A 16,484-nucleotide genomic window follows, 5' to 3' on the forward strand; every position below is an offset into this window, starting at 1 on the left:
GACCCAAAATTGGTTGATTATTAAAAAAATAGGACTGTACTTATGCTGGAACGTCTGCCTCAGTTACATGCACTGCGTTTGTTGACTGAAGTTCTGTTTGTTGGTTACAATCACCTTGGTAAAAGGGAGTGGTGAAGAATGGCAGAACAAGAGGAAACAAACCCTTAATTATTTTTCTGCTTATTATTTTTTCTCTTTTCCATGCACATTTTAAACATTACCATTTGCTCTCCTAAAACATGAAAAATGTTTCCCAAGACGTTACAGCAGAAAACGAAAGGCTGGACATGTTTGGCAAACTGATGCAAAATATTTATTACAATTTTTTCTCCGATCTTTTCATTGTGATGCAGTAGTTTATGCCTGCTTTGTCTCATACAGATAAACCCATACAGGACACCTTTTATCTTCTCAAATCTGTAAATAATGTTATCAAAATAATCTTAATCTTCCAAAACTCACAATTTTTTATTCTTATATTTTTTTACAATCCACCCTGAATATCAAGGCTGCAGAAACAATATAATGCAAACAAAAGAAGAAGAAAAAACTATTTATGTGGGAATTTTTACAGCTGTACCAAAATTAAAAAAGAAACTTAAATATGTGATAAAGCAATTTTATACCCTATCAGCAAAAACAAGGTACAAAAAAAAAGGAGATGCACAATTTACACCAGCAGTCCCTCATGAAATAAAGACTTTTTAAAGATGGATCTCTACTTCACTGCCAGCAGCAGGGATAGAACTCGGCGCCCAAAATGAACCTCTAATGAACTGTTTAAGGAACAACATAGCAGAACAAAGCGTGCAAGCCATCTTACTGAACTGAGCAAACAAAGTTCAGTCATTATAAACCTTAGACATCAGATCAATTCCTGCATTGTAAACATTACATAAGCCCAATAATGTTTAATGCTTTCTATTCCATTGGGTAGATTTTATTTGGGATTTGTGAAGTTCATTAAACCTTTCTTGTGTTTATGGAATACCCCCATCAATCCACATGCAATGAATGTAAAGCTTTTGAAAATGATTGCCACAGCATTATTTCTGTAAGCATGAGAATGCTTTTTATAAAATAACTCTGAAATGTTCAGGATTTCAATATGGTTTAAATTAAACAGCTTTTAAGTTATTCAGGGAAAAAAAATATTTTATACCATATATGGGCAAGAAAGAAAACAGTCTGTTTATGATTTTTTGAAATTGAAGTTTTCCAAAACAGAACCCAACCTCAGTGAACTGAACATCTGCATGTTCGTCTGGCTTACCAGAACGCAACATAAAACATAGACCCTTCCATCCAAACGTTACCTTTATTCAAAGACCAGTTCCCGACAAACTCTTCCGCAAGCTAGGTTTCGACTCTAACTTTTAAACATCCTTTAAGGTTCTCACACATGTGTACTTGGCAAATAAAATCAGGTATATTAGTATGATTCTGCAGAATGAAAACAGTGAAAATGAGCAAGGTTTGCTGGAACTGGAGCCAGAGATGGACTGATGTTCTAGCTGCCAGACTGCACGTGACCGTCCAATCAGTGTTGCTTTAGTTCTTCCTTGCTGCAGGGATGACTGGCTTGAGTTCATTTCTATGAGGGACTGGGAGCGACGTCGCAGTCAGCGGCTCACATTGATTGTTTCATCTTAACACTAATGCTACGAATTGTTTTCGCGAAAAGGAAAAAAAAAAAATCTTTTAGAAAGGTGTCAAAGCCATTTTATAGAACATTCAGAATGATGTCATATTTCACGTTAAATCACGGTTATAATTGGTGTTATTATGAATTAGTCTTTTTCCCAAGCAAAACAAAAAAGATCTGGTGGAGGGGTGCATGTGGCTTTCTTTGACATTTCTAGTTCAGGATAAAGAACAAAAAGCAGACGAGGAGAGAGAAGAGGGGGGAAAAACAAAAACAAAAATCAAACAGAAAGACATTGCCTATGAAGTGACAAGTGAATTCTTTTTCTCTCCGCCTGGGATATGACCGATGTTCCTTGTCCATGAAAAGAATCTTTTCTCCCTTCTTTTAGTTTGAAATAAATGGGTGTGACGGAGGAGACAGATTAAGAGAAAAAGAGAAAAGGGAAATGCGGGAGTGGTGTTTAAAGCCACATTAGGTATCCTCATCATCGGAGGTCTGGCTGCTACTGCTCGTCTCAGACTCGGAGCCCTCTTCCAGGCCAGGGTTTGGGTTGTTCCTCCAGGTTAGCAGGGCCACACTACGTGGCTTTAAGAGCACACCGTTACGGCCAAGACCAATCTTCTTCATCTGACACAAAACACACACACACACACACACACACACACACAGTATGGTCACTCAGGAAATGAACTATAAATGTCTATGATAAGGGCGTAACGATACACCCATGTCACAATTCAATACAAATCACGGTACTGAACTCACGATCGCAATGTTTTAAGCCAAAATAAAGAAGGTTATTTTTATATATTATTACTTTAATAATAATAATATATTCTTTATTATTATCATCTGGACCCACCCACAAATATTCCCCCATTGCATTTTATTCAACATTTCATTTAATTTTCTTCACAAAGTACTCAGTTTCAATGCAGGAATTTGATGGATCTTTTACACAGACTCTCCCGGTGCTCACTAGGCCTCTTCCGCTATTAAAGGGATAGTTCACCCAAAAATTTAAATTCTGTCATAATTTACTCACCCTCAGTTGCTCCAAACTTGTATGAATTTCTTTCTTCTGCTGAACACAAGGAAGATATTTGGAAGAATATTTGCAACCAAGCAGATCTCGGCAGCCATTGACTACCATAGTATTTTTCCCCCCACTATGGTGGTCAATGACTGCCGAGATCTGCTTGGTTACAAACATTCTTCCAAATATCTTCCTTGTGTTCAGCAGAACAAAGACAACTTGAGCGTCACTAAATGATGACAGAATTTTCATTTTTGGGTGAACTATCACTTTAATGCACTATAAATATAAGAATAAACCATCTAAAACACTTTGAATAACCATACTAAACTAAATATGATATGGTTATTTAAATTATGTTTGGGCTTTCACTTTGAAGAGTGTGCTAATACAATCAATCATAGTTCTAATCGCAGGAATGCATGTCAAAATCACAAAACGTAAATCTTTAGTGGATCCAAACATTTAAATTTTGCATTTACTCACTCACATTTGAACCTCCATGTTTACTACAGTATGCGCGTCGTTGTAAATTCGTTCCTCATTTAAAGCCATCGTGTCTCTTCAGAAGACTTGGATTGAGATCAGACCACTCGATTAGTTGTTTTTTTTACGATGCCTTGGATGACATTTTTTGGGTATTTTAAGTCTTACAGTAATGGACTTTAAATGGAGTAACAGCTATTGCTCAGGTTTCATAAAAAATATCTTCATTTAGGTTTGGAAGTTGAATGAAAATCTTATAGGTTTGAAACGACATGGAGTGAGTACCTGATAACAATTTACATTTTAGGGTGAATTATACCTTGTAAATACAGTAAGCTGAGTCTTGAATAAAACTAACTACACCACAAAGCATATCGTTTACATCAATGATACATAGTTGCATTTCTATATTGCGATATATCGTTACACCCCTAGTCTATGATGCACTTAATTTTAAACAAAGAATAAACTAAAAATAAAATAGACACTATATGCATGCATTTCCCATACCTGTTCAGTTTTAGCTTGAAACTCTTTGAGTTCGTCTTCAGTGAGAGGCTGGAAGTTGTCATCATTTTCTGGGTATTCTTGCCATCCCATAGCCTTCAGCAACCTGTCAGAGAGGATCCACATTTGTGAGGATGTTGTCGTTGTGGGCAGATCAATGTGTGGCTCTATTTAAAAACCTAGTGTGCTGTCTGTGGAGGTAGCATTACCCGCTAGTGCTGCCCACTAGAACAATCACTGGACTACAACATGTACAAAATTCTGCTGCCAGAGTCATCAATCAAGTCAAGAAATCTGATCACATTACCCTTTACCTACAAGCTACATTGACTACCTGTTTCTGTAGGCATTCAGAATACAATTATATTGTTAACTTTTAAATGTCTTCATGGACTTGCTCCCCATTATTTATCTGAACTATTATACTCCTCCTCGTTCTCTCCGGTCATCTGACTTACAACTGCTTACTGTACCTTGTTTTCGTCTTTCAACTATGGTTGTAGATCATTCAGTGCTGTGGCTCCGAAACTCTGGAATTCTCTCCCTCTTACTCTGCATGACACTGCTACTATATCCTCATTCAAATCTCCACTAAAAACATCTTCTCTTACAATATTTCCAACCATCCTCTGTTTAGTGTTCTCCTGTTTTGTTACTGTGTATTTGTATAAGTATATCTATGCTCTATATTGATGCTTATGTTTGATGCTGCGTATGTGCTATTTTCTTGTAAAGTGACCTTGAGCTTGGGTAAGGCGCTATATAAATAAAACGTATTATTATTATTGCATCTCAAGTGTGCTTCCAAAGTATCAAAGACACATAGTTTAAAATATATATATAAGCTGGCAGCGCAAGTATTCTTTATGAGGAAATCAATCTAAGAAAATCTGGAATAAACTCAGTGAAAAATTTTTATTTATTGTGGTTGAACCAAGGGAAATTTGCTTGCAAATAAGCTAATTTCATTTAAATAAAATTGAACCAAAATCCAAATGCAATTAATGTAAAGATTTTGGAAATGATTTTCACAAGATTATTTCTGTAAGCATGAGAATGCTTTTTAAGTGTGCCTCCAAGGTAGCAAGTGTATCTTTGGTAAAATGATAAGGTGACGATGCATGCATCATTCATGAAGAAAGCAATCTCAGATCAACTGTAATGAACTCAGTGAAAAAAAGTTAATCCATTATGGAGGTTGAACCAAGAGAAATTTGCTTGCAAATAACCTGGTATACATTTTATTTAAAAATATATGTTTTTTAATAATTAAATGCAAATAAATTTTTTTTTTAAATATTTTTGGAACTCAATTGTCTTCCATATGCATGAGAAGTGCTCTTTGTATGATGTGTGTAGTTGCTGCCCAGCGCCCATGTAACGCATTCCAAATAAGTCACTTGCGACGTACCATTTAAGCTAGAAGCCATTTGCCCATGTAGACGGAACACCAGATTTTGGAAAGGAGCTTATGTGTGTCTGATGCAGGAGAATGCGTTGAAGTGTTTGTGTATGTGGTTGTTCTGACCTGTGTTCCGCCTCCAGAGAGCTGGACAAGTGCTCTGGGTCTGAGTCACTGAGAGAGTGGGAGATGCCGTTCTCATGACTCTCTCCAAACTCTTTTGGTTCAGGGGTGCTTCCTTCTCCCTAAACACAAAGATAAATCACAAATGACGGCTTTAGTAAACACAAATACGAGGCAAAACAAAATGTATCAACTACCCAGTGCAGTGTTAATGTTAACTAAAACTCTAACTATTTTTACACCATAATGGAGGCCTGTTTGGGGCCGATGTGCGTTGGTGTTTTTAAAGATGTAGCCCCTCTAATAAAGGCTTTTTAATACTAAAATGTATGCTTGGAAGTAAGCTCTCATTTTGCAAGGAAATATCCACTTTTATACTTTTGTATCTTGTACCTTTTCCAGAACAACCATATATTTTTTTAGTGTTTTCGTAAATTGAAATCATATATATTCATTTAATATACATTATATATTTGATATATTATATGTTAATAATCTAATATATATTTGATGAATATGTAAAAAGCTAAACAAAAATAAAAATGCCCTAGAAAAGTCACATAAACTAAAATTAAAATGAGAACTGAAAACTTAAAAATAGAATTTCTTTGAAAATATTAATACATACTATAATATTATAATACTAAAATGACTGGCTTAGTGAACACAAACTGAAATCATGAAAATAAGCAATAATTATTATTAGCTGACAAATGCTATAATCATTCATATTGAATAGCTGTTGTGAAAAACTAATGGCTGATTGCTAATATAAAATGGCAAAAAGTAACTTATGTAAGCAGGAAAATATGCGCCAATGCTGATCATCTTAAAATGAGCAAATAAAGGCAAACTAATCTACTTATTACTACAGCTAACAAGACAGCAGAGCAGAGATGAATTCATCTGCACCTCTGCTGGAGTTCCTGGGCTGTGGCAGTCGCTCAAATCCCCGTTTCTCTCATCCTTTAGTCCACGCAGGAACTCACTCTTACGGTCTGTGCTGCGGCGCATCAGTTTTAGCCGTGAGGGGGTGATGTCTATGGGAGGGGTGGTGCTGGAGGGAGGCTATGGAGGAAGGAAGGGAGAGGGAGATGGAAAGATAAATATGAAAGAGAAGACATTAATTATTGATATTCTCCTATGGATAAACCAGAGCAGTTGAAAAACAGAGTTACGACACTCCCATAGACTTCCACAGGAACTGAGGAATGCGGAAGTAAAGCGTCATGGAGCGACCAATAGTTCCAAACAACCAATAATTCAAGCATTGAACCCCGTTCATTTCAGTGCATCTCAAGCGCAATTTTAAAATGTAATTCAATTAGGTCTGTTCTATGACAGTAGTAACTGTAAAGGGATAACAGCGTTTAATTTGAATAGCCTATATATGTAAGACGTTTCTACAGGATAAAGAAATGACAGTAACAGGTTACTGTGTCCATAGAGAGAGAGTGTGTGAGAGTGTGTTCCTGCAGAACATTCCTCTAATCTGGTAACACTGAGTTTGTTTTTTTGTGATTTTGTTTCTTTAATATCATTTTAAATGCAGGGATTAAAACTTATTTTGCTTAGTAACTCTCCCCCCCACCCCCACATAAAGAATAGCACAAACATAACCTTATGAAAATTAACCATGCTCCTATTTAGATAATACAACCATGTTTTTATTATAAATACAACTATGTTTTTGCTGTATTGATTACCATTTGTATAACCACACAAAAACCATATAGTTAAACTATGGATTGAAGCAAAACTACAGATAATTTGCGGTTACCATTTAATAACTACAATAAACCTGTTATTTATTTATTTATTCATATTATTTCTGTTTGTTTTATTCAATGTAAAACCATGGTTAATTTTTATAATGGTACATATAGCCTATTCACCATGTATGTGTTCATAGCACTCAGCTGGCATGTTTGTTTGAAGGACAGCATTGGGCAGGATGTGGAATAGTGTGTTTTAGTCAATAAATTTTTTTAAAAAAGGGCTTTTTACCCGATTAATTGAAAAAACAATTGGCCAACTAATTGATTATCAAAATAATCGTTAGTTGCAGCCCTACTTCAACGTAGTTCCTTTAATAGTTCAACCATTTTATCTTTTATATTGTGTCATAGTGGACGACAACAGACACCGTGTCTGCGACGCTTCATGACATCCCAACCGAAAGACATGCATGTTTAATTTGTGACATTGTACGAAAGAGCTTCTGTGCTCCTATTGGTCACAGCTTTCGAACATGACGAAATGAAAGAGATGATAATATTGGTGCTGCTAGGTGGAATCATGCAATGGAGGAAAGCTTCATGGAGCTATGGCAACAATACGCCATACTTGTCCTCTTTGTGCAATCCAGGAAAGTGTCCACTGTCAGGTTCTTTATTTTGAGGGGGCTTTTTCTGGCGACAAGACGGCAAGTACAAAACACGCCACTTCGGTAGCCATTGTTTGTTCACACTCTTGTTTCTGGAAGTTACTCGCTAGTTTCGCCTTCTCGATGACATCACACATCATTAAAGACGGCAAGCGATGATTGGTAAGAAAGCAAGGTGTAGTCTGACATGTTTCTTGTCCATGACATAAGAATTTAGGAGTCAAAAAATCGCATACTCTGACACAGTGACTATTGTAACAGACAAAAATATGATGTAGTCTGCACCTGGCATAAGAGTTAAAAAAAGTAGGTCCCCATGTTGTACTGTATATAGTAGGCGATAAAAACACGGGGGGGGGGGGTTTCTATAAAACATTTGGAAAATGTAAGAATTTTTTATGCAGGATTCATGACACTTCTCTGGAAACAATTTTACCATATTAAAATTAATGTTCTTGTTTTACTATATAAATATTAATAATTAATGTTATTATGTTTATTGTATAACGAAAGAATAATTTGTGCCGACTTAAAATGACTCAGATTATTGGTTTAATCACAACCTACTAATAAAAAATAAAACAAAAACATCAAGCCTTCATGCCTGACTATGTCATTTTACCTCTTTAGAAGTGCCATGGGCAGGTGCGCTGACGGGTATCAGAGGTTTGGTCACAGACACAGGGCTGGTGAAGGCTGAATCCCGTCCAGAGAAATGCAAACCCACTTTAGTTTCCCTTCCATTGGGTTTCCATGGGCCAGACTATAAAAAAGACAAAGGTTTTATTTATAAAACAAAAACGACAATTGCCATAATTCAATAAAAACAACATTAGGAAAAAAACATGTTCTTCACCATAAGTGATGTGATTCAATAAGCTGGTCAAGCACATCAAAAACATCATGCAAGTACTATTTTCAGATCCACTAGCTCAGTACCTTGGTGGGGGCAGTGGCAGGTTTGGGCACCAGATTCTTGTAGACGCTGGGTCCAGTGATGGGGACTTTAGAACCATTGGCGGGCAGAGGGCCAGCATTGGCAAAGCCAGCCGAGAATGCAGCACTGGGGTCCTCCTTAGACACTTTCTTAATGACCAGCATCTTAGACATAGCCTGCTTAGCACTAGGGGGGTTCTCTGTAACAGAAGTTGCCAAAAAAAAAAACTTTCAAAACAAACCAATAAATGTAACATAATATTTTAATTCTATGCAGCTGGAACATGGTGACTTTACCCCATACTCCTGCCGGAGTCCCGACAGCACGAGGCTGACTTGCTGGCTTTCCAGTTGTCTCTGGGTTCAAGGAGGGCTAAAATTCACATGAAAACAGAAAGCATGAATGCAAACTAACTATGCAGTCACTTGATTAAAAGGCATGTAAAGAATGTCAGAACTAAACCTCTTTAATGACATATCAAGTTACTCATGCCTGGTAGGGGTGTGACCTCACTCTAGTAAACAAACTCAAGAGGAAAAAAATACTTACAAAATCCTCATCAACAAACTTGAGCTTATCATCGTTGCGCTCCTCATCAGAATATCTGTCCTGATATGAGCCACCTTTGCGTGGATGAAAGTTTCCATTACGTTGTCGGTGGCCCCCTTGTCTGTCCCTTTCACCTCCACCACGTTTGATATGCCGAGCATGGTGGTGGTGAGGACCTTCCTGGCCCCTCGGTACCCCATGCCAGCTGGGGGTCTCTTTCCACCCTGGTCCGCCTCCCAATCCCCCCTGAGTCCCCTTTGCAACACCAGAGTCAACGGAGTCATGCCTCAACAGCGATGGCTGCTGCCACCCATCACCTGAAGAGAAAATGAATAGCTATTACACAGGGCAGGTCAAAAAGCAGGTTAACTCTATATGAGGAGGAAGTTAGATGCGTTTTCAGCAACCTCCAGGAGCTCTTAGTGGGTCATTGTTGAAGAAGCCATCAGAGGAGTTGTGTCTGCGACGGTTTACTCCCGGCCGGCTGTCTCCGCGGGGAAAGTGCTCTCCATGCTTCTCAAGGGGGGCAGCAGGGGACTGAAGAAAAAAAACAAAAGCACACAGACACATTTTAAACAGACAGCTTCCGCTTTAAAAAGCTTATTATTTTAGAAAATAATGATTAGGCTCCATTGAGTCTTCCTGTCCTGTCAATACAAAGTCAACAATCCATTACAATACCTTGGCGGGCTGAGGCGTGGAGAAGTTAAGCCAGGCAGGAACAAAGTCATGCTGCGCCATTTAGGTCCAGTGTCTCCCGTTAGTGGATGGAGGCATCAAACCTCATGGCCTGAACTGACAATGCAAGCAACAAACGTCAAATCACCATAATCTACTACAACAAATACCTAATGCAAACACATTTAAAGTTAGTATGAAATGGAAATTGCAATTATGTTTTTTCCCTATTGTGACGTATATCTGAGTAAAACGGCTTCTTCAACATAAAAAAAATGTAGGGTGGGACTTGATTTTGACTGGATCCTTGTCACTGGCCAATTTCTGCAATCATCTTGTGAGTGACAGGTTGACAGGGGAAATATTCAAACTCGTCTAGCCATTGGACAACCTTATTGACCAACATTCGCGCCAGTGTACAACACATTATCATTCTTGATGTTGTTGCGAGGAGAAGGGGATATTAATGTGCAATGATGTGCACAGATAAATCATTTATAGTAAATATTGCAATATTCCATAAAAAATTTGACAATTCATCTTTGATTTCATGGCATCTTTGAAAGGTGAAAAATATATATATTTTTTGCAGCAACAAATGCAAAACAAGTTTTGAATCATGGCTGAAACGATTCCTCAAATATCTCGAATTCAAACAATCATCGAGGCAAAATCATTTGCCTTGAAGCTTTGTTTAGTCTGTTTAACTACACACGGTCATGTTGCAGAAAGACCATTTTTGTGTAAGGACTCGGAGTATGCGCGGATCACGGTTATATCCGCAGGTCAGGTGGGTAAAGTAATAAAAAGTGACATTCCAAAAATTGTGGGCGGATGAGAGAGAAATCATTTAAGTGTTGATTTTAATAAAGATGCTGAACTCATTTCACGGTAAAACGCAATGAATGTGTGTCATTCTTTAACTTTCGTTTTCAGCTAATTTCAAGATCAAAGATCGCAATGCGAGAGAGAGCGGCATCAGCACTAGTTATATAATTTAGTCTCTCTATTTTTAAAGGAAGACAACTGTGTGTTGAGCTTCAGGATGCGACGCTGAACATTTAAGTTTCATTTGCGGCACTTCACGCATCAGCTGAAGAGATACAGGAACGCGAAACACATGAAGTGACCAGCAGGAACAGAGAATGCACATGCATCGCCGTCATTGTAATGTGTATGTGAAATGTTTAAAGGGACTTTATATATACTTGATATCTCCAAAATACATCATTAAAATGTTCTCAAAGTAAGCGCAACAAATAGCAGAACAAGCAGTAACTTTTGTTGATGTGCAGCGCTCGTGCTGCCAGAGCTGCGTGCTTTCATTGATTTGTGTTATTTTAAATCTCACACTTTAATCATATTTATAGCTCCTAACTTAATAAAACAAGCTGTGTTACTATGATGAATGATTAGCTCAATGTAGATCTGTATGTGCGATGTACTTTATATGAATTAAATACAAACACCTCTCTCGCTTTTGCTCACGTTCCAGCAATTACTCTGTGAGCTGTGTTGGTTGTCAACCCTGGTTTAGGTTACTTAAGAAATGTCATTTCGCCAAAGAGGATTTTTTAAAGCAACCTACTTCAGTGTAGCTAATATGTTACAATAGCATCCCGCTTAACACTGAGAATCTGAATAATTGTAAAGTGACGTTCGGGTGCGGATATCGGAATCAGAGGAAATCATGTGCGGGTAGATGGTGTGTTTTTAACAGTGGATTTGGTGACGTTAGAGCTGATCCACGCATCTCTAGTATGCCCATCTCTACTCTTGTTCCTGTTCCAAGTTACCTTCCTGTCAAATATTTTTTTCTTTTTTAAAAAAGCCAAAAGCCTTCCAAGACGACAGTAAAGGCTTGTCATGCCTGAGCTGAAGCTGAAACTTGAAAGTTAAGTTAGTTGTTCATTTTAAGATACCAGTCTTATTTTCTCATGTACATTTAGTATTGCTCTTTAATAAAGAAAAATTACTTCTTATTCAATGGAATAATCGGTAGAATACTCGATTACTAAAATAATTGATAGCTGCAGCTCTATTTTGAATGTTCCCCCATCAGCCAAAGGTCAGGCAAACAGATAGTCTTCACCTGAAACTCGTGTCATTGGTTGAGATAATGTTGCCAAATCAGGCTGAAGAGAAAACTCAAAAAAGAGAAATGTTTTGAAAACACCACAGGGTTTACACTTTTTGGAGAAATCAACCTACAAATAGCTTGCTTACAGTTGTATCGGTGTTTTAAAGGTGCTACAAATGATTCTTGGAATACCATGCATAAAATATGCCCAACAACTTGATAAATATTACTAAAAAAACTAATGTGCCTTTAGAAATCACACCTGTGTTAGCCCTAGGCTCCATACAGAGTAAAGAAGCAGGCTCACATATTTGAACCTATCAGAAAACCACTTGCAGTTGACGGGTAGGCTTTAAGTGGACTAAATGATTGAAGAATTCTAGCATACGTCACCAGAGAGAAGTCTGTCATTTTTACAGGAATATCTAGTTACAACATTTTGATTTAAACATTGAGGTGAAAACAAAATAGATTTATTACGTGCCGATTTAGATTTTTGTTCCAAACATGTATGTTTTTCTCCCTCAAGAGGAAACAAAATAGATGCGTTACATGCCGATTTTGATGTCTTTAAATGTAATGTCTTTTTCAAAGACAAGCCATCAGTTTTTAGGTTAAACATTTAAAAAAAACATTGAATAAAACTGTTTTATTGCTCTCTTGGCCTTGATATGATTGACTGTATTTGTTTAGACTCAACAAAAGCTAACTTTAAAACAACTAAATCTACTGAATGACAAATCTATCATTTCATACTGCAAGAGGTAAGTAATTCAGAGTGCAAAATAAACGATACCAAGGAATGTTCCAGCTAAATGTTGTGGCTTCTTACCCCAGAGACAAAGGCTCTGTAGTTCGATGGCCCTGTCCTTGGCTGTGTCTGTGTAGAGGGCCGAACCAACACACTTTCACAGGCTTTGAAGCCTCAGGACAACCGCAGCTCCTGCCACAGGCAAACTCCAGTTTCCAGGATGGTGCAAAGAAGGGGATGGAAGTGAAACTTGTGCAGCCCAAGGTGAAATTGTAAGATGATGGAAAAGATGGTGACGTGTTGTTTTTGATCAATGGCGTGTGGCTGTGGAAGAGTTGCGGATGTGTTTGATCTGTAATGCCAGAGTGACTCTCCACGACACCCTTAGTTCACCGACGATGACTGTGTGCATTCAGGGCGACCAAAATACCAGTCCAAAAAGTCCAGTCTGTTATTCTGGGGGCTTGTGGTAGCAGCACGTTGTGCCTGCTCTGACACTCAGAAGTTCCTTACGAACTCATTTTCGGCTGAAGACACAGCGACAAAAAAAAAAAAAAAAGGGAAAGTGGGTTTGTACCACACAATGCTGTTTTGCGGAGAGTGGTGATCTGAATATATTCACCTCATCAAAACAGCGAAGGTGCTACGTCAGGGCGAAAAGGGGAGGGGGGCTGATTTGTCACATCACAATAGCTAGAAGTGCTTTACGTTATAAAGTCATGAGAATTGCTTTAGCCTTCAACAGCTCATACTTTGGATGATTCAGTGAACCAAACAATGAAAACTTGACATCTTTAATTCTCGGCCCACATGGCTGATAAATGGCTGGTGAACCAATATCACGTTAGGCTACCGAAAAATGTTAAAGGAAATATGATTTGCCTCCTAACAACACTTCCGATCTTCCAGTTCATCAAATTAGAAGAAGCTTCCACAGGCGAGTAACTTGAAGCCAATCTGCACAGATTCTTGTTAAACACGATGTACCGTGCATTGGTGATTCAAATGAAACTCAATGACAAAACACAAGCGTCCAGGTGCAAGCAAACCTTGAACATTCACTGCGAAACAACAGGTGTACTCCAGATTGTATTATTGCATGTTGGGAGATCTTGGGTCTCTTAAAATCCTGCAGTCACAAATCCAACAGGTTGTTCTTCCTCCAGGTCTTCACGATTAATCTGCAGACCAACTCTGTAACATAAGCAATATTTAGATCAATTTATATCTTCTATAATCTTGAATAATTACAATGCATGCCGATTCTATCATCTATGAATATAGGAAATATTTGAACTTAACAACAAACGTCACAAAGCAGAACTACTTAAGTGGAAGTTATGGAACCCATTTCACAGTCATAATTTTAACCCCAAATCTTGCAGAAAAACGAATGTTCCAAACGCTGGCTTCGAAACAACCACCAAAACATTAAAAAAGTTTGTCAGCACACTTAGCGGCCTTGACAGGTTACAAAAGTGCTACCACAACTATTTTAAAGGAAACATTCTGCTCATTATTTACTCACCCGCATTTTGTTCCAAACATGTATGTTTTTCTCCCTCAAGAGGAAAATGCATGATAATAGGCATAATGACATCTCGTCACAATTGACTTTCACAGCATGTAAAAAGAGTGAAAGTGAATGATGACAGGCTGTCAGTCGACTATTCTGCCAAACATCTCTTTTTCTGATCCTAAAACATACAAGTTTGGAACAACATAGAGAGAGAGAGAGAGAGAGAGAGAGAGAGAACTATGACAATAAATTACATTTTTGAGTGAACTACCCCTTTAACATGACTAATCATCTCGTTGTCAGATGATTTTAGATAAAATATCTATGACCACGGTCATATATTGTCTAGCCAACGTTACGGTAAGATAAACAATTTGGTTGTATAAATGCAAAACAGAAAGTAAACTGCAGGAAAACTAAAAGCAAGCGTATAATTAGCAAAAGAGTTAGCTGCAGGATATGAACTAGAATGGACTTTGAAGTATATTTGTGATAAAAGCAAACTAATATGTAACATGCTCGTCGAAACGTTCTGGTGCATTCAGTAATTATACATACCTAGAAAACATCGAAAATTACGACTAAATACTTGTCGTTTTTCTACTTGCTGAACACTCGCTAGCACGACACAGTTAGCATAGTAGGCCATTCATGTGTGCATAAACCTTTTAGTCCACGTCGACTGGTTAAATTTAAACTTATCAGAGTAAAGAAACTTTTAGGCATCTTTAGATGGCTACATAGGGGTGAATTGTAACGGCTCTGACTTGTGTCGTGACGGAATGCGTGTTGTTTTAGCCACGGCGCGAACTAGGCTAAGCTAGCATTCCGAGCAGAAATAAAGTGTTGTAAAATGGCTCCCTCTCGACTCCAAACCAACCGAATAAACATTTCGATACACACCTACCTTTTGATCCCTTGTCTATCCCAATAAGTTAATCAAAGACAATGATGCGCCGCTTGTCAAGTCAATTTGACAGTTTGGAGGTTGTCGTATTTCTGATTCTGTATTTTGTTTGTGTTTTTTAATCACACTCGTTCCGACTTTGCCAATCCATCTAGCTTGTTCCTGTCTACTTCTGCACAGACGAGCTAATCGATCGCAGAGCACAGCGCGCTCGACGCGTCATAACATTCTCGGCAGCTCAAGCCAGCTGGAGGAATTAGTTTTGAGAGGGCTTGAAACACAGAGCGAGGACTTATAAAGTTTGCACTACTCGTGAAATATATTGAGTTAAATGGTTACAAACAATTATGTAAACAACATGGCAAAATGGGCGCAAATGCAAATTAGCTCTACCAGAAAGCATCTCTTGAGTCCACGGTGTCTGATTTCACAGGCGTTAGTACACGTGAAGTAAAGAAAAATAATAATGTGCGCTGGCCTATATTATTGTATTCAATGACAGAAAATTGTCACCAAAATCTGATTGGATATCAGATCTGATTGTTCAAAGTGGAAATCTGTTACAATTATATGTAGAATGTGTCACAAATACATAAATGCTTATTTAATGATTATTATTATTATTATATCCAATTATTCTTTTCCAAATAAAAATATTGTTCAGATATTTTCGAGCATGTTTGGGTTATTAACTGAATGACACCTCATACTGATTGTGCAAAAAAGGAATGTGTTGTTTCTGTGATACCTGATATTGTATTTCATATAACAGGAAAGACACTATTTATTAATTTGGTTTGCATACTGTAGCCTATGTAATGGCAGTTTTTTCTTTCTTTCTTCAAACTGGGGTCCTGAGACCCCCAATGGGCGCAGGGGAGTGACAGGGGGTCTGTGGAAAAGTCTAGAAAAAAACAGTAAAAAAATTATTATATTTAAATAAATTATTATTAATCAATTAAATAGATTGAATTATATAAAAACAAAGAAAAAATATTTTATGTAAATTGAAAATATTAAAAATCAATAAAGAAAAAATAAATTTAACAGTACATTACTATAATGAGTAAAAAAATATAATGTAACTTAATGTAATAATAATGTAATGTTCACTGTATAAATTGGGTGTTTAGAAAAGATAAATACCTTTTAAAATTGTATTGGTCCCTCACAAGAGGATGATCATATTGGGGGTCCGTGGCATCTAAAAGATTGGAAACCTCTGTGTTATGCACACACAATGTTGATGCACATAGATGTTTGTGCATTGTTCGAAATGTCTATTAAGTTTTCTGAAAAGGAAGCTAGTGTAGCGTTACATAATAGAATATAATACGCAAAGTTTGCACCTATCACTTTTCAGATAACAGGCTTGAATTTAAGTAGCAACAAAATGGATTTGAATAAATAAAAAATAAAAAAGTACATTTATAGTGTGAACATGGCTATGATAATAATTAACATCATTAATTTAT

General features: G+C 37.3%; 1 protein-coding gene across 2 annotated transcripts; it reads right to left on the reverse strand.

Moving 5' to 3' along the window:
* Positions 1–451: 451 nt before the first annotated feature.
* On the reverse strand, positions 452–15,360 carry gpbp1l1 (GC-rich promoter binding protein 1-like 1). Of its 2 annotated transcripts, none has more exons than XM_079841570.1 (12): positions 15,010–15,360; positions 12,665–13,777; positions 9,756–9,869; positions 9,482–9,611; positions 9,075–9,391; positions 8,822–8,897; positions 8,528–8,724; positions 8,211–8,351; positions 6,115–6,270; positions 5,206–5,324; positions 3,681–3,783; positions 452–2,275 (listed from the first exon to the last, which is right to left on the reverse strand). In XM_079841570.1, the coding sequence occupies exons 3-12, from the start codon at positions 9,813–9,815 to the stop codon at positions 2,120–2,122; spliced, it is 1,455 nt and encodes a 484-aa protein (XP_079697696.1). In that variant the 5' UTR covers positions 9,816–9,869; positions 12,665–13,777; positions 15,010–15,360; the 3' UTR covers positions 452–2,119. The 2 variants fall into 2 exon arrangements, with proteins under 2 accessions (XP_079697696.1, XP_079697697.1); XM_079841571.1 differs by having other exon boundaries at positions 15,006–15,183.
* Between the last annotated feature and the right edge of the window lie 1,124 nt (positions 15,361–16,484).

Source organism: Gobio gobio, assembly GCF_949357685.1.
Source record: "Gobio gobio genome assembly, chromosome: 17".
NCBI lineage: Eukaryota > Metazoa > Chordata > Actinopteri > Cypriniformes > Gobionidae > Gobio > Gobio gobio.